The following is a 22,329-nucleotide window of genomic DNA, read 5'->3' as shown; positions in this document are numbered from 1 at the left end:
AAGAGCATGTGACTAAGACATACACAATAGCTTATTGAGTTCTAGTTCTGACTCCAGTAATAATTAATTAGTTTGGGGATGATGGGCCATTTTCTCTTTGACCATCAGTTTGCTTGTCTCTCAAGTGAGGGCATTGGACCCTAGATGACCTCAGTAAGGTACCCACAGCACCAAAGGGCTAAGATTCCTACATGGACTGAGGGAACAAAATAGCCAAAATATCAGCTCCTTTCTTCTAGGATGGAACATACTGCCTTTCAGGAGCAAGAGCTAAGGAAATCAAGGGCTGAATTTGTCCTGACTTCTTGGACCTAGCAAACAGTTCTCTCTCCTCAGAAGAATGGGACATAGCTTTTAAAGCACTTACTGGAATTTGCTGTAACAAAGAACAGAAATATGTTTTTGTAAGCTGGACTGTTTTGATACATTTTAAATGATTATTCACTGTTCCATTTTAGCATTTCTTAAAGTGATGCTAAGGGCAGTGCCTTTCAGCACCCATGAAAAAGGAGTTTGTCTTTCATTAAACTGCAGCTCGAAAAACTAGCAGTCTACGCAGGATGATATTAAAAGTATGTAATAAATAGTATGACATAGGCACCAACTGCTCAGAAAGGACTCTGGTTATAAACTACAGATCTTCCTCGACTTCTGACAAGGTTGAAACCTGTTGAAAATATCATAAGTCGAAAATGCATTTAATACACCTCATCTACCAAACATTGTAGCTTAGCTTAACCTACCTTAAACATGCTCAGAACATACATTAGCTTATTGTTGGGCAAAATCATCTAACACAAAGCCTATTTTATAATAAAGTGTTGAGTATCTCATGAAATTTATTGAATACTGTACTGAAAATGAAAAACAGCATGACTGTATGGGTACAGAATGGTTGTAGTGTGTTGGTTGTTTACCCTCGTGATCTCGTGGATGACTGGGAGAGAGTATACCCATACCACATATTGCTAGTTGGGGAAAAGATCAAAATTTAAAGTGCAGTTTTTACTGAATGCATATCACTTTTGCACCATCATAAAGTCGAACCATCTTAAGTTGAGGACCATCTGTATTGCTTGCCTATACTGGGGGGTAGAGAAATTGGAGTCTGTACCAAAATTAGCTAGGAACTTGGGATAGAATGGAGAACAATAAACAAGGTCCCTGCCATTCAAGAGCATACTTTCTAGTTGGGGAAAGAGATAATCAGCAATAAAACAAATATAAAATCATTTCTGTTCATCATAAATGCTTTAATGAAGATTAAGCCGGTTACGTGAATAGAGTGACAAAGAGTGGGAGTATTTTAAATAGAGCGTTCAAAGGTCGTTCTCTAAATATATGATACTTGAACAGAGAACCAACTGATGAGGAACCAGTCACTGAAGACCTGGAGAAAGGGCATCCCAGCCAACAACAAATTTAGGTCCAAAGGGAGAAGAAGCTTGGAGTGTTATTTGAAAGATTGTAAGAAGGCCAGTGCAGTGAGAGGGGAGTTAGTGAGAATTGTAGAACATCAAATCAGAGAAGGACACCAGGAGATGAGGCAAGCAGTGGTCAGCTCTTATAAAACCAGATCCTGAGTGCAATGGAAAGCTATTGGACTGTTTTAAGCAGAAGACAAAAGTGACTTGATTTACAGTTTAAAAAGATATCAATGAAATAGAATCGAGAGCCAAGAAATAAATCAGTATCTCACAGTGGCATCAAGAATACTCAATAGAGGAAAAACAGTCTTCAAGAAATGGTGCTGGGAAAACTAGATATGCAAATACAAAAGAATGAAATTGGACCCCGATCTTACACTACTCACAAAAACTAACTAAATATAGATTAAAGACTTAAATGTAAGATCTGAAACCATAAAACTCCTAGAAGAAAACATAGGGGAAAAGCTTCTTGCTATTGGTCTTAGCAATGATTTTTTTTGATATGACAACAAAAGCAAAGGCAATATATGTAAAAATAAGCAGTTGGACTACATCAAAATAAAAAGCTTCTACACAGCAAAAGAAACAATCAACAGAATGAAAATGCAACCTGTAGAATGGGAGAAAATATTTGCAAACTACTTATCTGATAAGAAGTTAATATCAAAAATATATAAAGAACTCATACAACTCGCTAGCAAAAAAAAAAGAACCAAATAATCTGATTTAAAAATGGGCAGAGAACCTGAATAAACGTTTTATCCAAAGGCATATAAATGGTCAACAGGTACATGAAAATATGCTTACGATCACTAGTCATCAGGGAAATGCAAATCAAAACCACAATGAGATATTACCTCCCACCTATTAGGATGACTATTATAAAAAAGACAAGAGATAACAACTGTTGTTGAGGATGTGGAGTAAAGGAAACCCTAATGCACTTTTGGTGGGAATGTAAATTGGTGCAGTCACTATAGAAAACAGTATGGAGGTTCCTGAAAAATTAAAAGTAGAACTACCATATGATCCAGCAATTCCACTTCTGGATATATATCTGAAGGAAATGAAATCACTATATTGAAGAGAGATCTGCAACCCCACATTTATTGCATTATTCACAATAGCTAAGACATGGAAACAACATAAGTGTCCATTGATAGATGAATGGATAAAGAAAATATGATATATATAAGTTATATATATGTATGTTGTATATATTATATATATTTTACATTTTATATGTATATATATATATATATTTTTTTTTAACCACAATAAAGAAGGAAATCCTGCATTTGTGACAACATGGATGGACCTTGAGGACATTATCCTGGGTGAACTAAGTAAAAAAAGATAAAAACTGTATAATCTCACTTATATGTGAAATCTTTAAAAAAACAAATGAAATTCACATAGAAACAGAGTAGAGTGGTGGTTGCTGAGGGGCAGAAGGGTTGGGGAAATGGTGAGATGTTGGTACGGACTTCTAGCTATAAGATGAATAAGTCCTAGGGATCTAATACATGGTGACTGCTGTATTGTGTACTTGAAAGTTGCTAAGAGAATAGATCTTAAATGTTCTCATCACACACTCTCTTTCACACACACACACGCACACACACACACATATACACACACACACACTTGTAATTATGTGGGTTGATGGATGTGTTAACCTTATTGTGGTAATCATTTAGCAATATATACATATTATCAAATTATCACATTATATACTTTAAACTTACACAATGTTTTATCTCAATTATTTCTCAATAAAGCTGGGAAAAAAAGATAATTCCAGCTGCCATGTGGAATGTGGACTCTACGGAGAAAGGTAGAAGCATGGAGAAAGTTAACAGGCAGTTGGCAGATTTACTGGTATCTTGGATTTGGGAGGTTATGGAGGCAGAGATGAGAATAATCATAGTGAGGATAGATTTAGAAAGTAAAATTGCTGTGTTCCTTCACATGGAGAGATTCTCCATTCAGGGCTAAAGTTTGGAGTTTCTGTATTTTATTTTTATAAGGGATATCATTCCCTTTTATAAGCTTATTTTAAATGTCATTTATAAATAATGGCAAACTTTTGAAATAAGGTAAAAGATAGTTGGTTTCTTTTAAATGTCTAATATTCATGTTCCTTAGAGAAGATAAATTTACATTTTATCTAGGATTTAATGAAATCCTTTATCATTTGTGCCTGTTAAAGTTTCTGGTTAGAATCCTGTAGCCCAGATAGTGAAGAAGATAGTCTTCAATAAATGGTGCTGGGAAAACTAGATATTTAAATGCAAAAGAATGAAATTGGACCCCTATCTTATAATACTTATAGAAGTTACATAGAACCTTCTACCAATGCTCTGCTTTATTCCTTTCCTGCTTTTCTATTGATTCCCTTTTTGGACTCTGTTCCATCTTTTTCCCTCAGGCATACAATTATCCAAGCTAGCTGTAATGATGTGAAAGATCACCACACAGTTTGTACTGAGGAATGGGTTTTGCTGGTCCAAGCATTCCCAGAAGAAGGCTACGTGATAAAGAGCACACCATTTATCTCTCTGAGAACTGGTTTTCTAATAATTAAAATGAAGATTGGACTAGATAATCCTAAAAATTCTTTTCACTTCCAAGATTTTAAGATTGTCTCTCTTCTGATTTTCATATGTTGTTGATATAATCCATTACTTGCTTTAATTAATTACACAATGTTATATACATCAGCCATCTTTATTCTGATGATTCCCAAATGTATATCTCAAGTTCAAGACTCGCTCATGAGGTCCATTCTCATGTAACAAATGGATTCCTGAACATCTCTATCTGGCCATTGTATAAGCACCTCAAACACTTTATGTCCAACACGACTCATTAACTTTCCCCATCAACTTGCTACTTTTTCTGTATGCTTTCCTCACATTGTCTAGATCTCTCTCTTTTTGACTGAGTCTTCTACTCCACCTTTCTTGCAATCATCTACTTACTTATCTACTTATGAATCTACAAGACTCAGCTCCAGTCACCTCGTTATGCAAAATTTTTCTAAAGCCCACTTCCTCTGCATGTAGAATTTTTTACTGCCTGTGGTATCCTGATTAGTATTAGCACCTGCATGAGTTTGTTCACCTGTTTATGTGTCTACATTTTAAACTCCATGAGGGCAAGTATAGTTTCTTATTTCCTTGTGATTCTACCCTCAGCTTAGAATGTATCACAGTAGATGATTAACACATATATAATGAATGAGTAAAAATGAAAATTCTCTGATCTGAGAATTGTTCATGTCCCAATTTCTTATCTGGAATATGTTCTCCCACCAATAGTCTCTTCAAGACAGGGGGAAGCCATTGGCTTTCTTGCTTTTTTTACCTGTTTACCAGTTTATGAAGACTCATATAAATGCCAACCTCCATTTGTTTGCACACATTCTTCTGTGAGAATTCAGTGCCCTTTTCACATGTATTCTCTCTTGCAGGATGCAGAGACCACATTTTCTCTTTCTTTCCTCTCTTCCCTGAGGTTGAAATTAGAATAGTGATATCCAGCCAGTTTTTAATAGATGTTCATTCCTTGAAGCCCACATTTGTCTTAGTTCCCTCTGGTAAACAACTAAAATTTCTTCAACGTAGACATTTATATATAAACCAGTTTCATCATGAGCACTTAATAAATACATTTCCGGCTTCTCAAAATGCTAATGAAATTTAGACCTGGTACTTAGCTCTCATTCAGTATACTTGGGTGTATAAGCTGTCAGATTTGAGTGGCTGAATTTTTTATCAGCATCATCTTAAAATACCTCCTACTCCCTGATCAGGCTGGAAGAAATTAACCAAGGTGATTTATTTCATCAGGGTCAAGAAACCAACTGTGACTTGTAAAAATGATAGGATCAGCTTTCCTTCCCATTATGTTTTTAAAACTTACTGCTACTAGGGTAATTAACATGAAACTTACAGACAAATCAGAAAGAAGTTTGCCTTATAAGAGAAGTTTCTTTCCCTGAGGTCACAAATCCTTTAAGACTTCTGAGGTAACTAACTTTCTCAGGTCTGCTCTCTACTTTCTTTTCTTGAGTGGGTAGTACTTTGTCCCTCCCATGGCCATTTTCTTCTCCCCCCCCCACCCAGTCTTCCTGATTGAAAGTGATGCAGAGCCTAGTTCAAACCAAATAACCATTAATACTGACAATAATTATCATTACTCTTTATTAAGCATTTTAAGTGCTAGTTATAATTACATAACTAATGCATTGAATTCTCAAAACAGCCCTGTAATTTAAGCATCCCATACCAGCCTTTTACAGAAGAGGAAGGGAGGAGAGTAGATTGCCTGAGGTCACACAGTCGGTAGATGGCTGAGTTAAAATTTGAACTCCTGGGCTTTCCTGGTGGCTCAGTGGTTGAGAGTCCGCCTTCCAATGCAGGGGACATGGGTTCGTGCCCCGGTCTGGGAAGATCCCACATGCCGCGGAGTGGCTGGGCCCGTGAGCCATGGCCGCTGAGCTTGCGCATCCGGAGCCTGTGCTCTGCAACAGGAGAGGCCACAACAGTGAGAGGCCCGCGTACCGCCAACAAAAACAAAAACAACAACAAAAAAAAGGTGAACTCCTGTCCCCACGTTTTTTCATTTTGCCAGTGTTTATAAGTAAATGTGAATGCAGTTGTCCGTGTCTTGAATGACAAGGGTTCTTGAGGAGAGGTGCTTAAGACAGATGGTGACCTGTTCAGCAGTAATGTAGCCTGTATTCCTGTTGTCACTTAGTTGGAAGAAGATTCAGATGGCTGAGATGAAACTGTGCATGTAATGAATTGAACAGAGGTTTGCCTTACTCGCATGGATGTTTCTTTGCCTTCCAGGAAGATTTCCAACCCGCAGCAGCCTCAGAGACCAATTGGGAATCAGTCACAAGCTCAATCTCAGTAAGTAATTTATTTTTCTGTTGCCTGCAAAGACAACTGATGGAGTAGTAGCTAAGGTCAACCCTGGGATGACTTCAGCTGCATGAAGTAGCTATGGCTGGACCCAAAGCCAGGTCTCAAACATGATGTGTTCTTCCATTTCTTTTAGGTTATAGTGAGCTATGTCAGATGCCCTTTTTTCTCCTCTTTCAGAAAGGTTTCCAGGAAATGTCAGTACCCCTTGTAGGAACACAGGATAGACAATGACTTAAATATATATCAATTTCAAAGGAGAACATTGCAACTAAAGGACTGTCCAGACATATCAAAGGTGTGAAACAGTTCAGGGCCCAAGCTCAGGTGGGGAATTTTGAAATAGTTTTTTGAATATTCCAGGGGACGCCGTTAACCTTTGCATTTTCAAGGATCTTTTCAGATGTGAAAAATCCATGTTTATGGTAACATAACTTAAGTGCAAGCCAGGCTTGTGTTCTATGTGGCTTGGAAATAAAACATAACTCACCCTGAAACTATAAAATGGTTCATGCTCCATTTTTTTCCCTCCAGATTTAGTCATTTCCCAGTATTCTGTATACGTATCTACTTTGTACAGAAAGAGCAGACTTTGTTTTCACCAATCTTATGGGTAGCACTTATGTAGCAATAAACTGCAAGATAATAAATGCAGTTGTTCATTAAAAGATTAAGAGCATGGAGAAAGATTGTCCATGGTTCTAAGGTGGGTTAGTGTGGCTGAGTCAGAGTTGATTTTTTTTTTCCAGAAGTGATGTTCTCTCTTTTGTTCTTGGAGGGAATTTTTAAAAATTCCCTCAGATGCCAGGATTTCTTCAGCTATGGATTCTGTGACTATTTAATTCACCTGGTGTGGCTGGTGAACTAGAACACGATCTGATCGAGATCAGTGAGGTCTCTAATGGTGATATTAAGAGTGTTTTGTTCGTTTCTGATGGTCAAGAATGCATGCTGTGAACTTAGCTGAGTATAGACAATCATTGTCAGGAAGGTGAAAATTAAAATAAGGCAGGTAATACTGAGGAGCTGGGAGGCTAGGCAAGAGGTGTGGGCAGTTAGCAGCCCAAGACTGACAATTCAAGGTACATGCCAGTGGTAGCTTTTGCCATTCAGGACATAGTGGTCTATTCTGTCAGGAGATCCTCTGGCTTCTCAAGTATCTTGTACATGATAGCTCAGGGTTATCTAATCATTCCTGCCCAAAGGGCAGAAATCAAGTTTAAAGGACCCTTCACTGATTCAGGATAATCCAGGCCCTCTTAAAGACGATTGTCCTGTCCATTTGGTTCATCTGTGGAAGCTCAGCACTAGGTCCAAATCCATTGGAAACTCTTCTGGGTTGCGTTCCAAGTCCAGGTTCTGCTGAGTCCTCTAGGAAGACCAGGGAGACCTAGCTTCTTTTCTCAGCATTCTGATTTTCAAGAACCTTCTGGAGTAGGAGCAAGGGCCTTTGGACCTACCATTCACTTCTGTATAAACCATTCTTTATTTTTGTTGAAACCGGTTTACAGTTTTCAGAACATTTTTACAGATTTTTATCATTACTTTAAAAGAATTCACTTAGCTTTAAAATTGATTTTACAAACATAAAACAAAAGCTGAATGAGATCAAATTTACAGTGCAATTGAAAGAGGCACACCCAACTAGTATTTCTCTCAAAAATAGTTCTTATATAATTGCCTCGGAAACAAAAATATTCTCTTGGGTTGATTAGATCACCTAGTCACTCATAAATATTTTCTTAAATATCATTAGTGTTTCAAGTCAAAACTTGAAAAGAGCAGTAAAACTCACACACAAGGACCCTTTTACATTTTACCTACGGTTTGGATTTGCTCTTCAGACTAATGTTAGAAGAGACTAGACTCCCTCCTCCTCCTTCCTCAGAGCCATTTAAGTAGCTTATGCTTGTGTCTGAATGGCTTGATTAACATTCCTGCTTTTGTTTCAAAAAAGAGGGAAGAATTTTAATTTCAAAGCTTTCATATGCTGCCATGCACCTAACTTTGGCCAGCTCATTTTGTTCTTAGACCCACATGATACAAAGCTAATTGTAAATCATCTGTTGTGTATGAGCCAGGTAGACTGTAGATCCAGGCAATACAAAGTTGAATGGGAATTTGGAATTTTGTTACTGAATCATAAATTTAGCTGCCTTTAGCATAGGATGCCAAGAGGGATCTGAAAATCAGAAGTGATGTGCTTCAATCAGGGTTCAGCTTCTATCACACACACACACACACACACACACACACACACACACACATACACACACACACAAACACACTCCAAGATTAAGGAGCTGGCCTGATACCTTCAGCAGTCTATCTCATGTCTCACACGCTACTCCCCAAACCCCGTCTGCCACCTACTCCCTTTCCCTACAGGGCATGTTTGAAATCTCCTAAATTACACCAATGGTAGGTTATGCTTTTATAAAACCTCTTAGTTTTGCTAAAGAAAGACTGTCCCCCTAAGAGCAAGTGATCCTTTTGGGGACTTTTGGATCTTGATTGGCTAAAAAGAAAATGTGTCACCTGAGAGTGTACTGTCTGGGACTCTATAATGCATAGGCATATTATTTCTCAATAGGAATGCAGCTGAGTTTCAGAAATGCAAGTTTTCGTTAATCTCTATTTTTCCTGTAGAGATATGAGATATTTGCCCTTGGGGGATCTTATTTGTTTGGCAGTTTCTTTAAAGACATTTAGAAATCATTGGAGACTACGTGCTTTCCATTTCCTTGTTAATGGGTCATGAAGTTTTACAGAGATGTTTGCTACATGGCTCATTTACCTCTAGATTTTACAAGGGTTAGTGAAGTAAGTGCTTGGAAACTTAAGTGGGGGTGTATTCCATGGCAAAATACATAATCCCTTCCAGACTTTTAATGATGTTGCATTCCCCATTTGAAGAGTATTCCTGAGAATGTTTAAATGGCAGCTGGGATCCCTCACAAACTATAGCACTTAAAATGCACACACACACGGGGAGGGGGAAGGGGAAGCTGGGACGAAGTGAGAGAATGGCATGGACATATATACACTACCAAATGTAAAACAGTTAGCTAGTGGGAAGCAGCCACATAGCGCAGGGAGATCAGGTCAGTGCTTTGTGACCATCTAGAGGGGTGGGATAGGGAGGGTGGGAGGGAGATGCAAGAGAGAGGAGATATGGGGATATATGTATATGTATAGCTGCTTCACTTTGTTATAAAGCAGAAACTAACACACCATTGTAAAGCAATTATACTCCAATAAAGATGTTAAAAAAAATGCACACACACACATGTGAATCTTCTACTCTTAGGTCAAGGGGGCCAGTTTCATGGCTTATTATCCTTGTTGACAGTTAGTAAGCTGGTTAAAGTGCCAAATTTTATCAAGATGTCTCCAGAGTAAATTTAAACCCTGTTCAAAGAACGTCTACAATGCTAGGTGAGCTACAAAGATAGGACACTGAGGCTAAATGGAGAGAATGAATGGATTATTCAACATTTGCATGGAAAGGAGTTCAGAATTTACCTGCTCACCATTATTTGTTGATATGGATATGATGATTTGAGACTTTGGACCAAGAAATTGGATGACTTATTTTGATATTTCCATTTAGCTAGTATTTTTTTTTTAATGATTACAATTCAGATGACCTGGATGTTTTATGACCTTCCGGGTTTTGATTTGCAAAAAAGTGAATGACTATGATTTACCACTTAATTGTTCTTATTTAGGAATATAGCAAGACTATGGCACAGTGGCTTAGCATGATATTTATGTACATGATGTCTTGTAATCAGAAGTCTGTTTATGTTCCTTCCATATGGTTGTGTGACTCTTGTATTTCATAGCAATGGACTTTTTCTGAGTACACTGAGCTGTATGTCACTCTTAGGGGGTATCCTATCACTCTCCATCAGTAACGGACCCCACTCTCACTGCGGATACTCTGGACAAAACAATTGCAGAATTTGATACTGTGGAAGATCTGCTCAAGCACTTCAATCCTGAATCATGGCAAGAAGATCTTGAGAATCTGTATTTGGACACCCCTCATTATCGAGGCAGGTCATATCATGACAGGAAGTCAAAAGGTAAGAAACAAATAAGGTTCTTCATAAGCAGATAAAAGTGCTAATAGTAATAAGTAAGAATTTGCAATGCAATGTAGTTAATTCACTTACATCAGATGATTACTGTTAGTTCATTATCACATATCTTTTACACAGCACCTTCAAATGATGTTCTGTGTTTTGTCCAAACTGTGTTGTTTGTATGGGGCTAAGAAAGGTTTGATTCAGTCAAAGATCTGTCATAGTTTGGAGCTAGAAAAGACTTTATAAAATCATCTGGACCAACTTTGTGCTTCTTGGCAAGTAAGGCATTATCAGTCCCACTGTAAACAGTAGAGGCAACCAAAGTCAGGGAAGGTAAATAACTCTTCAAAGGCTGCATGGCAATGGAGAGGAAAGGAGAGTCATGCTCTCTTGCCTGTGTAAGTGCCTGTGTAACAGTCCCCTGTGCCTCTCTGATGGATATGAATGTTGAATTAGCCCGGGACTCAGTCATTGTTGGCAGGAGAGGCTTCTCGTAAAGTAATGGTCAAAACTCTGGAAGATTTCACTCTATTCATTCAATGTCCATTCTGAAATTTTTTATGAGGTCCTACTATGTGCTTTGTGCCCTTGGTGGTTCATAGGATATAAATGTCTCAAGGAAGAAACCAATATCTGGGCTATTTTGGACAAGTAAGTGTGAGGGCACACATTCATCTGGAAGGTTCAGGAAAGCAAAATGAAGGGAGAAGAAAGGAATATTCAGGCAGAATTAAAACATCATGAGTTAAAACAGTAATACTTACACTCTTAAAAAATAGGTATCCTAGTACTACATCTGAGTGATATGACCTTAGGACATGGATGTTTATTTGAATGTTTAACTCAAATTAATATAGAAATAACTTGTAATTACCTCATTGAATAAAACTATAATTTCTAGTCTGTTATGTTTAAGATTTGTTATTACTTAAACTTTCTCTACAAGTCTTGTAAGCCTGGCTTGCATCATAGATATAAAGGTATTTAGTACAATACAACTTGTTTCCTGTACTTTGTAATAACATGGGTACTTTCAGGAATTAAAAGGAACCCAGGGCCCTTTTGTAGATAATGTTTATATTGGTAAGGACAACATATTAAAACATGTAGGCTGAAATGACTAGTTAGTTAACTCCTGCCTGGGTCTGCTGCTTATGGCTTAGGTCATAATCTTATATACTTAAAGTGCACAGCTAAGTGGGGACAACAGAGTCACTGGTGGCCCTGATGTTATGTAGATATATCATATGTAGATCAGTGTAACTCTCAAATCGAATTTTCCCAGGGCTCAGATTGTATTCAACTCAGAGAAGAAATGGCTTTTCCATAAAGCGTTGCTGTCTTTGGATCTCCTGAAGGAAAATAAAATACTCACTATGTTTTGAACCTGAAGGTCAAAACAGGTCAACCTGAAGGAAAATAAAATACTCACTATGTTTTGAAAACCCCAGAAAAAAATATTAAAAATGGTATTGGAGAAAGAAATGATAAAATCTGACTCTGTCTTCAAGTATCTTAACCACTATAGCTAGGTGACCTGAAGGAAAATAAAATACTCACTATGTTTTGTCTGAAGGTCAACCTGAAGGAAAATAAAATACTCACTATGTTTTGAAAACCCCAGAAAAAAATATTAAAAATGGTATTGGAGAAAGAAATGTTAAAATCTGACTCTGTCTTCAAGTATCTTAACCACTATAGCTACTTGAGGGGCAGCCCTTCTTGACACCTATTTGTTTGAAGTATTAAAATTTAAAAATCACCTAAATTCATTACTTATTTTTCCCCAGATACTATGTTGAGTTGGAGGCAAGGTGTCTTGGTTCAGAGCCTAACCCTGCCACTTAGAAGTTCTGTGATTTTTTTTGCAAGTCACTGACTCTTCCTGAGCCTCAGTGTCTTCATTGACAATGTGTGTATGATAACACCTACTTTCAGGAATTGTTAGGGGTGCCATCAAAAGCACTTGGCACATAGTACTTGCTCAAGAAATGTTGAAAAAGTTTGGAGTACTTGAGATGCCACAGCATTTATTTGTCCTACTACTGCATTGCTATTTGTATTTTTCTAAGGGAATATGAGAGCCTAGGACCTAACAGTTTCAACTCTTGCTGAATATTAAGTCACCTGGGGAGCTTTAAAAAACTACGGGTGCCTAGTCCTATCCCAGTCACAATGACTCAGAATCTCTGAGGGCGAGGCTGGGGTATTGATATTATTTTATGGCTACTAGGAGATTGAGACTGATCCTTAGAGGCAGCCAGGGTTGAGAGATGGTTCATCCTATATCTCCAGTAAATTGGCACAGACTCTGACACATTTTAGCTGCTCAGTTAATGTTTGTGGAATTGAAGATATTAATTATTCAGTATTAGTGTATTTCTAACATTTATAGAAACCCACCCCATAGACCAAGGATTGTAGCTTTATTAAGAATGCCTTTGGTTACTGAAATAACCTTACTAGAACATTCAAGGCACCATTCTACTTATTTCTAACAGTGTAAACATTTCTCTCCCCTGTTGGCTTAGATTTCATTTCTTAAACTCTTGTTTAAAATGGCCCTAAGGCAGGTCTGTACCCTTTCATTTAACACTGGCAAGCCACCACTGTCTCTGCACTTGCATAACTGTGCTGATTTAATTGTTTATCATTCCACTGATGCTGAACCACCTGCCTGTATCACAAAAGCAAAGGAAGTCAGGTTTAATATTTCAGCTGTTATTTTCAGCTTTTAGAACTTAAAAGTACAAATTCATGGTTTGTATACTGATGTATAAGAAAGGGGACAGTGAATAAAAGAGTGAAAACCAAAAAGTAGTTATAGATGATGGAGGTCCATTAGGTGTCAAATAAAATGTGAACTTTATAGGATCCCTAAAAAAGTTTTCTACTATCAGTATAATAATCTTGTTGTACAGAAACAAAGATATTTTGTTATATCTTTGTTTTATATATTTTGAATATCTATTGAGCATCCATTCTTCTGATTTACCCAGACTGATCAAAAGTAGCATTTTTCATGATACCAAAGAACAGGATTCTAAGATGACCCTTGAATGTGAATATATAAATCACAAAATTTTATAAACTCTAAAATAAAGCACAAACACACTAGGTGAAGAACTTATGTAATGAAGTAGAAAACAGTTAATAAAATTAAATTTTATGCTTTGCTTCTACTGTTATTTGAAGAAAGATTAGGTAACAGTGAGTTTTTAGTTCTCCTTAAGAAGAGACTTGAAAATGAGAAGCAAGAGGACAGTAAAAGTTTAGGGAGAAGAGGGAGAGAAAAGAGACATAACTTTGCCAAGTATTGAAGCCAGAACTTCAGCGTATAAGGTCCACTTTTTTCAAATTCACAAGTAATAGATAAGCACAAACCTGTCTGTAAAACCTTCTGGACTGATGATAATAGGACAAGTTAATATATCCAACTTTCAGTTTCCTAGGGGGTAATGGAGAAAAGGGTAGCATGGATAATTGAACTCTGTAGATAAGTACAGTTCCAAAACCCAGTTTTTGCCAATGATTTCAACCCCATGCCTTCAACCTCAAAGCTGCCCAAAAGTTTAAAAAAAAAAGTCGTTTGAAATTCAAGTTGTATTTACTTCTTCTGATGAACATGACAATAACATAGTAAATTTGCACATAATTAGGTAAAATATTATATGGATGTTCTACAAACTATGTAATCACTCTCTGAATCATTGCATGACCACTGTGGTTTAACTGAAGTTACACTGCAATTCCTTTAAAACACAATACTTTGAACTTGGTAGCAATGTATATTTACTCAAGTATATAGCATGAAATGTGACATCTCTACATTGAAAAACTATCGGCCTTAAACTCTACTAGACTGGGCATTAATTGAGTGGTCATTTATGGAGATTAACAATGTAACTGAGATGCAGTCTTTTACTTATTCCAGGAGAGCTTGACTTTCCTGAATGATGGTGTGTTTGCCATAGAAAAATCCAACACATAACAGCAAGAAGAAAACCTGTTCTCACAGTTTGTGTTGTGATTAAAATATGGATATAATTGTTGAGGCACTCCAACTTAATAGTTTTGAACTACAGTAATGCTTGACAAAAATACAATTTTCCCCAGAGTTGCCATTTCTTTTTAAATTTTATTTAATTTTATTTTTTTATATAGCAGGTTCTTATTAGTTATCTATTTGATACATATTAGTGTATACATGTCAATCCCAATCTCCTAGTTCATCCCACCACCACCACCACCACCACCACCCTGCCCTGGCTTTCCCCCCTTGGTGTCCATACATTTGTTCTCTACATCTGTGTCTCTATTTCTGCCTTGCAAACTGGTTCATCTGTACCATTTTTCTAGATTCCATATATATGCATTAATATATGATATTTGTTTTTCTCTTTCTGACTTACTTCACTCTGTATGACAGTCTCTAGGTCTATCCACCTCTCTACAAATGACCCAATTTCGTTCCTTTTTATGGTTGAGTAATATTCCATTGTATATATGTACCACATCTTCTTTGTCCATTCGTCTGTTAATGGGCATTTAGGTTGCTTCCATTACCTGGCTGTTGTAAATAGTGCTGCAATGAACATTGGGGTGCATGTGTGTTTTTGAATTATGGTTTTCTCTGGGTATATGCCCAGTAGTGGGATTATTGGGTCATATGGTAATTCTATTTTTAGTTTTTTAAGGAACCTCCATAGGGGCTGTATCAGTTTACATTCCCAGCAACAGTGCAAGAGGGTTCCCTTTTCTCCACACCCTCTCCAGCATTTGTTGTTTGTAGATTTTCTGACGATGCCCATTCTAACTGGTGTGAGGTGATACCTCACTGTAGTTTTGATTTGCATTTCTCTAATAACTAGTGATGTTGAGCAGCTTTTCATGTGCCTCTTAGCCATATGTATGTCTTCTTTGGAGAAATGTCTATTTAGGTCTTCTGCCCATTTTTTGATTGGGTTTTTTGTTTCTTTAATGTTGAGCAAGTCGCCATTTATTTATTTATTTTTTATTTATTGTTGGCTGTGTCGGGTCTTCGCTCCTGTGCGAGGGCTTTCTCTAGTTGTAGCAAGCAGGGGCCACGCTTCATCATGGTGCGCGGGCCTCTCACTGTCGCGGCCTCTCGTTGCGGAACACAGGCTCCAAATGCACAGGCTCAGTAATTGTGGCTCACGGGCGTAGTTGCTCCGTGGCATGTGGGATCTTCCCAGACCAGGGCTTGAACCCGTGTCCCCTGCATTGGCAGGCAGATTCTCAACCACTGCACCACCAGGGAAGCCCCTGAGTTGCCATTTTTTGATGCAGGGGCCAAATTTGATGTGCATTCCTCTTTAAAAAATCAGTAATTTAATATTGAGTGAAGCAAACATACTGAAATTAAATTGAGTCCAAATGACAGAGTTTGAAATATATGATTTTCACAGACTCTAAATGCTTAGATGTTGTAACTCTGGGACAGTTACCAACCCATTTCCCAGGATCTAATATCAATTTGTGATTTCTTACATGACATTATTTTGCTGTAAGATCTAAAACACTTGATTCTTTAATTTGAAAACTGTTTATTTGTAAACAACTGTCATAAGAAGCTGATGAGTAAATGAAATAAATATGTTTCATGTAAAATGTTTGAATTGGTTCTAAATTCTCTTAGATACAAATATCTTTTATTTTTTACTTAGTCATTTATTGCTGTTTCTTTGTCATGCCCTTTGTCATACTAACTAGAAAGAGCCAAATCTTGCTCTGGAGATGTCATTCAATGGGTATAAAGTTTCAGTCATGCAAGATGAAAAATTGCTAAAGGTCTGCTGCACAACACTGTGCTCATGGTTAATAATACTGTACACTTAAAAATTTAAGCAGATACACCTCATGATATCTGTTGCTTAACATGTTTTTTTATAAATGTTCTTTTTTGTGAATATTTGGTAGAAGTTGCCCATAAAAATAATTAAAAACAATTTAGAATGTAGGAAATAATTTCAGAGTGTATTAAGATATGAACATATTTTAGAAGTGACCTAAAGTCACAGTAAATTGAATGCTTACAAATTTCTCTCTCTGCCTATTTGATATCTGGGTGAAAATTTGCAGAAAGCCCTTGTCTGACGCTAGTGATGAATCAGATAAGTCACTCTTGAGATATCCTTCTGTAACTATCTATTGGTAAATTAAACAAACAGAGGTACTACAGACGTTAAATCAAATGGATTTCTTTTTCTAATTTCTTGTGTTGAATAAGGGTTAGCTTCACCGAGTTTCCTGAACCATGTGGTATGTACCAAGTAAAAGCTTTCTTTATCAATATTAAAATTGTTTACCATAAATTTGATAGAAATAGAGCAAAAGAAAGAATGTGATAGTGGAAAGAGCATGGACTTTGGAGTCAAGTAAGCTTATAATAAAATTCTAACTCAGGTACTAATGGTGGCCTTGGAGAGTTATGTGCAGACCTCTGAGCCTGTGTTTTCTCCATTTGGTAAAATGACTCTAATTATAACAACTTTGCAAAGTCATGTGAGGATTAATAATAGCAGAGTATACAACTCCTAGTGGGCCCTCAATAAATGCTAGCTATTATTATTACTTGAATACAGAACTCTGCACAGAACCAAGGTATTTCTGTGGACCTTGCTCTCTTCCTTGTAAGGCTCTTAGATAAGCATCAGTAATCTAGAGAGCCTCCTACAGAGTATCCAAATATTGTCATATTTAAGTATCTGTATAATCAGTAAACTCATTAAAAGTTTACAAAATAATTGCCAAGTACTAAACTTTTCTATGATATATTTACCCAGAAATTTCTGGCACCCTTTTGCTTTTTGGACATTTCCTTTTTAAAGCTTATTTTTTAGATTTTAGCCACTCTTTATAACCCATATGATTTGTAAGTAACTAGATTCCCTACTCATTCAGTTTGCCAGCAAGCATTAATAAAACCATATTATCATTTATAGTGTCACATGTGTCTATGAGGGCACACGCATAAAATGTTTGAAGAAAATCTCAGCACAGGAACAAGGACCTTTTTGGTTGTTTATTCTCTTACTGCCACTGCAGCCTCTGATTTTCTCCTATAGTGGCTGTCTATCTTTGTGGATATCCTAAGCCCACTCTCATCATCAAAGTTATTCCTCCCATCTAGGCATATAATTCAAATGCACATTGCTTAGGAAATCCATTTTGCAGTAGAAAACCATAGGTAACTTTTACTGTCTGGGTGGACAAATGTGCCTTTTCCACAACAGTCACTCTTGTTAAAGATGAATGGGTTTGCCTTGTAGTTCCTGTACCCATTTTTACCTGTGTAGCATTGGGAATCCTCTGCAGCATCCTTGTGCTCAGTGCCCCTATGGACTTAAGGAGGGAGCATACCCTTCCTAGAGCACACATTCATGCAGAAACTGCTGGGGCTGGAACATCTGGCTCATTAAGTGTCTACTTGCAAAGGACTGTGTTGAGTGCTACGTCCCATGAAATTTAACTAAAAACAACACATCATCATTGTTTTCTGACATTTCGATCAAGGTGGACATGACCTACCTTTCCTTAGTGATCACCAATTGCAGAATCTTAGCCACTTCTGGTTTAGGTGATTCTGTTCTTAACCTTACTTCATTGATCTGTTTTACTCATTTCAAGGTTAATGTGAGGCATACCTACTGAGAGCTAGAGTCTGGACCTTGCTTCAAACACTTTTAACTCATTCAAGCTCAATGAATTTCTTGGCAGGAGAAGAGTATTGTTATTCCCATTTTATCTAATAAAAGAAACAAATCCAGAAAGGTTCAGCGACAGCTATAAAGTAGAGAGCCATGACATGAACCTGGGTGTGTTGACTGCAAAGTCAATGCTGTGGGGGAACCAATAATGAGTAAAGCTCAGAGACTCATAGTCTAATAAATGAGAGACAAGAGAAAGATCTCCTTGATTTCCTAACCTGTTTTCTTATTTTTCATTGCATAGATGTACTTCATACATCCCCCTAGAGTTCAGAGAATTGCCTTATGATAGTGTCAGCTGCTTTCAGGCCTAATCCAATGCCTTGCAGATATCCTTGCACTCACCCATTCATTTTCCAGCAAGTATTTGTCAAGTGCCTACTATATGTCCAGTGACTGTAGGCAAGTCATTCAACTCTTCTGCATCTCAGTTTCCACATCTATCAAATGGGAATAGTAGTCTCTAAGATAACAGTTTGTTATGAGAATTCCATGAGGCTTGAGTAGGTGCTCAGTAAATTTCCATTCACTCATTGCTTAACAATGTTTTTAAACCCTGACAATTAGGAATTGTCTGAGTGGGAACATTTTACTGTGATTTAGGTTAATTTCTATAAATACGAGTGGTAAATGTTTCCATTCTTCAGAAATTAAACCAGCAAATGGAGTCATGAGATTCATGATTTTAAGTTTAAAATACCCTGATATTCCCTCATTAAAAGTTATAAGATAATTGTTCTTTCCAGACTTATTTGCACTTGCAAATTGGGGTTGAAATGTGGAAACCATTTTCACAATTATGTGCTAATTTATAGAAGAGGGAATCTGAAAATCACAGTGAGGTTGTAATGTCCATAAAGAGGAACAGACTCCTCTTGGGAAATTTATGAACCCTGAAGAAAGCTGAGAGCCCCTAGTTGCTTGGTATAAAAATACTACAATTATTTATATATTCCCCTTACCTTCCACCCCCATATAAAGTGCCATAAATCTAGTGTTGTAACATCAAGGTCAAGTTTATAATAAAGCACTTTACATAACAGATTGTGGGACTACTCCCCATTTGGCAAAAGACATATTCCTGAGCACCTTGAGATGTGTATCAGAGAGCCAGCCTTCTGGATGGCATCCTTTACCCCATGTGGCACAGCTGCTAGAGCCCATGGGTCTTGGTGCCAATCTTCGTGCATCACAGTTCATCCTTGATAGAGCTGGTTCTAGAACCCTAGTTTTTCAATTCTAACCCAACAACCATCAGTAGTTTGATTCATTTAGGTAGTAGTTACTGAGTACCTATTCCTTGCAAATGAAATCTGGATTGACTAGTGGTCTATAAATGGCCTGAACTTTTTCTAATTTTGACTTTAAGTTTATGGGTATCCCACAAAAGATAGATATTTAAGAAAAATCAGAAATGTTTGTCTTGGGGAGCTGTAGTGACTCCAGCTGTTTTTTATTGGATTTAGTTATTTCAAATATCCTGAAATGGCATGTGTGCTTAGACTACAAAAAAATAAAAAATGTTGTAGTTTTTTCATCAGTATGCTGCTTCTAACTGTTGAAACCAAATGGTTTTAGGAGAGGTGGACTTAAATGACCTATATTTGGTCCTTCCACTAGGGGCAAAGCACTAGGAGAGGGGAGATAAAAAGATGATTAACTCTGCTTTCAAGGACCTTATGGTTTAGTGGACAAGAAACACCTAAATAAAGAAAAGGATAAAGCAAAGTCTACAAAGTCAGTGCTATAATAGAAAGCAGAGAATGTGTGGTGAGTATATAGTGAAGGGGTCAGAGGAGATGTAGGGTGAATGTGCCCCTTGACTTAGAAGATTAAAATGACATAGTGGACTGAGATGTCAGAGAAGGTAAACTAGAATGACAAAAGCATGGTTTTAAAAAAGGCATGGGGCTTCCCTGGTGGCGTAGTGGTTGAGAGTCCGCCTGCCAATGCAGGGGACACGGGTTTGTGCCCTGGTCCAGGAAGATCCCACATGCCGCGGAGCGGCTGGGCCCGTGAGCCATGGCAGCTGAGCCTGCGTGTCCGGAGCCTGTGCTCCGCAACGGGAGAGGCCACAACAGTGAGAGGCCCACGTACCGCAAAAAAAAATAATAAAAAATAAAAAAATAGAAAAGGCATGGCCCTACTTCAAGCACTTGCTCTTCTATTGCCAAACCTGCACTGATATAGAGGCTGCTAGTGAGTGCCTGCTAAGAGAGTTCATAAAGAATTTTAGCCTGTAAAGGCTCAATTTGCTTGTATTAAAATGATTACTGGCTAGCTCCAAGAATATAGAGAAGTTTAACTGAACACTAGCAGATTCAGGAAGATAAAGAGAAAAAAGACTGGTGACACACATAACAGAATAGACTGATGAAAGGCCATCACAGTGAAAGCCAACCAATAAACTTGACACCAGAAGAGACTGACCCAAGGAAACCATCTTCCTATTGAACAAAACAAACTGTGAATCAAACATGCATGGGAAGGAAAAAAAAATTGTTTTCTTACATTCAGTGTGAGGACATTATTTTGTTTCACAATGAATTTTTGTATTCACAAAAAAATTGAAATGATTAATTTAGAAAAGGCTTTTAAATTTTTATCATAAGCTGATCACCACCTATGCTGTGTTTGCCAAGCATGTGAAATATAATATTGGCTTTATCTGTCCTCTAGAAAGAATCTCTAGGGTTCTATCATTTGTTGCCCCCTGAAAACAATTGCTATCAGCCCATCCAACTCTTTACGTGGACCTCCGATTGGTTTTCATAACAAAGACTACAGGTAGATAAGGGCAAGAAGGAATGCAAGAGAGATGAGGACAAAGTGAAGACCATGAATTGACAAAAGTCCTCTCATTTCAGGTGAAAAAATATGAAATTCATTGTATTTCTCAATACCAAAGAAAAAAGTACGTTCTGTGCAGTAGCCTGGTTTATTTGCAAGAACCCAGTGTACATTTCCAGTACAATCTGATAGATGAATGTGTGTGCCCAGGAGTACATGCTTGGGTATATGTAATTGACAGCATCTTGAAAGTGACAGGTCAGTGCCTAGCAACGCACCTAGGAAGCCAGGTCATTTGACAGCGAGTAGACCTCTAGACGGAAAGCTCCATCAGAGCTCATAGAATCTGCTCTTTGCACCCTCCTTCAACTCTTTAGACTTGGGCTCAGAAATGCAAGAGTAATGAAAAAGCCTGAATTCAGACTCTGGCTCTACCACTGACTAGGTATGTGGCTGTGGACATGTTCTTTTCCCTACCCTCTCAGAGCCTCAATTTTCTCAAGTGTAAAAGTGTAAAAGTAAGGGTAATGATAGTATGTAATTCCTAGCATTTATGGGGATTTCATGCAATTGTATATGTGAAGAACTTTTCATGCTACCTGATACTTAGGAATATAGATGGTCAATATAAAAAAGACCAGGCTGACTCTCCTTCCTCCCAAACCTGACCCTGAATGGATTAGAAACTGAACCAGTAAGTGCATTCACCAATGTACCATTGCTTTACACATCCCTTTCCTAGTGCTCAGATCCTAGAGCTCTTACCACAGCCCAGGTACCTCTGTGACTAGGCTGCACTTTCAGGCCAGAGCTGCAGAAAAAAGGGTGCTCCCTGAGGTTCTAGGCAGTGGCCCACATTGGATTACCATGTCCAGAGGAAGGCTCTGACAACAGTGGAGCCTTCTCAGCCTTTCCATCAGGTTGTCAGTACACAGTCCAAAGACGTAACTAATGTCAAAAATCCATGAGAAGGCAAGACGCAAATTCAAAAGGACGTAAAAAGAAGGATTATAACATTATGTACACCTGGGTGAAATAAGGGCAGCTAGGTGCAATTAATGAGCCTTTGAATGAAATTTGGAACGTCCTTGTTGCTCTGTAATATTCTGCTGTGGAGATTGAAGCGGGAATGGAAAGGGCAGCTCCCCTCTCTGAGTTTGTACTGCTTGGCCTGCCTCCCTCACACCAGACCCTCCCTTCGGACCAGAGCACTGGAAGTCTTAACTGCCACTCATTCCCTTGTCTGGCTCCCTGCTCTGCTGCACTGCCTAGTCAGTCTTCTTTGACTGGAAATTCAACATCCCCTGCAGAAAGTCTGCAGTGGCACTTTGAAGTTATTTGCATCCACTCT

The 22,329-nt window shown here is 37.8% G+C and overlaps 1 protein-coding gene across 2 annotated transcripts in view; it reads left to right on the top strand.

Moving 5' to 3' along the window:
• The window catches only part of PDGFD (platelet derived growth factor D), a 239,603-nt gene that overhangs the window by 202,496 nt on the left and 14,778 nt on the right, over positions 1 to 22,329 (top strand). For both annotated transcript variants that reach the window (XM_004282187.3, XM_004282186.3), the window contains exons 4-5: positions 6,290 to 6,352; positions 10,257 to 10,455. In XM_004282187.3, the coding sequence (XP_004282235.1) occupies positions 6,290 to 6,352; positions 10,257 to 10,455 (262 nt within the window). The remainder of the gene's footprint in view (positions 1 to 6,289; positions 6,353 to 10,256; positions 10,456 to 22,329) is intronic.

Source organism: Orcinus orca, chromosome 8, assembly GCF_937001465.1.
Source record: "Orcinus orca chromosome 8, mOrcOrc1.1, whole genome shotgun sequence".
Lineage (NCBI taxonomy): Eukaryota > Metazoa > Chordata > Mammalia > Artiodactyla > Delphinidae > Orcinus > Orcinus orca.
This window is presented reverse-complemented; position numbering and strand designations above follow the sequence as displayed.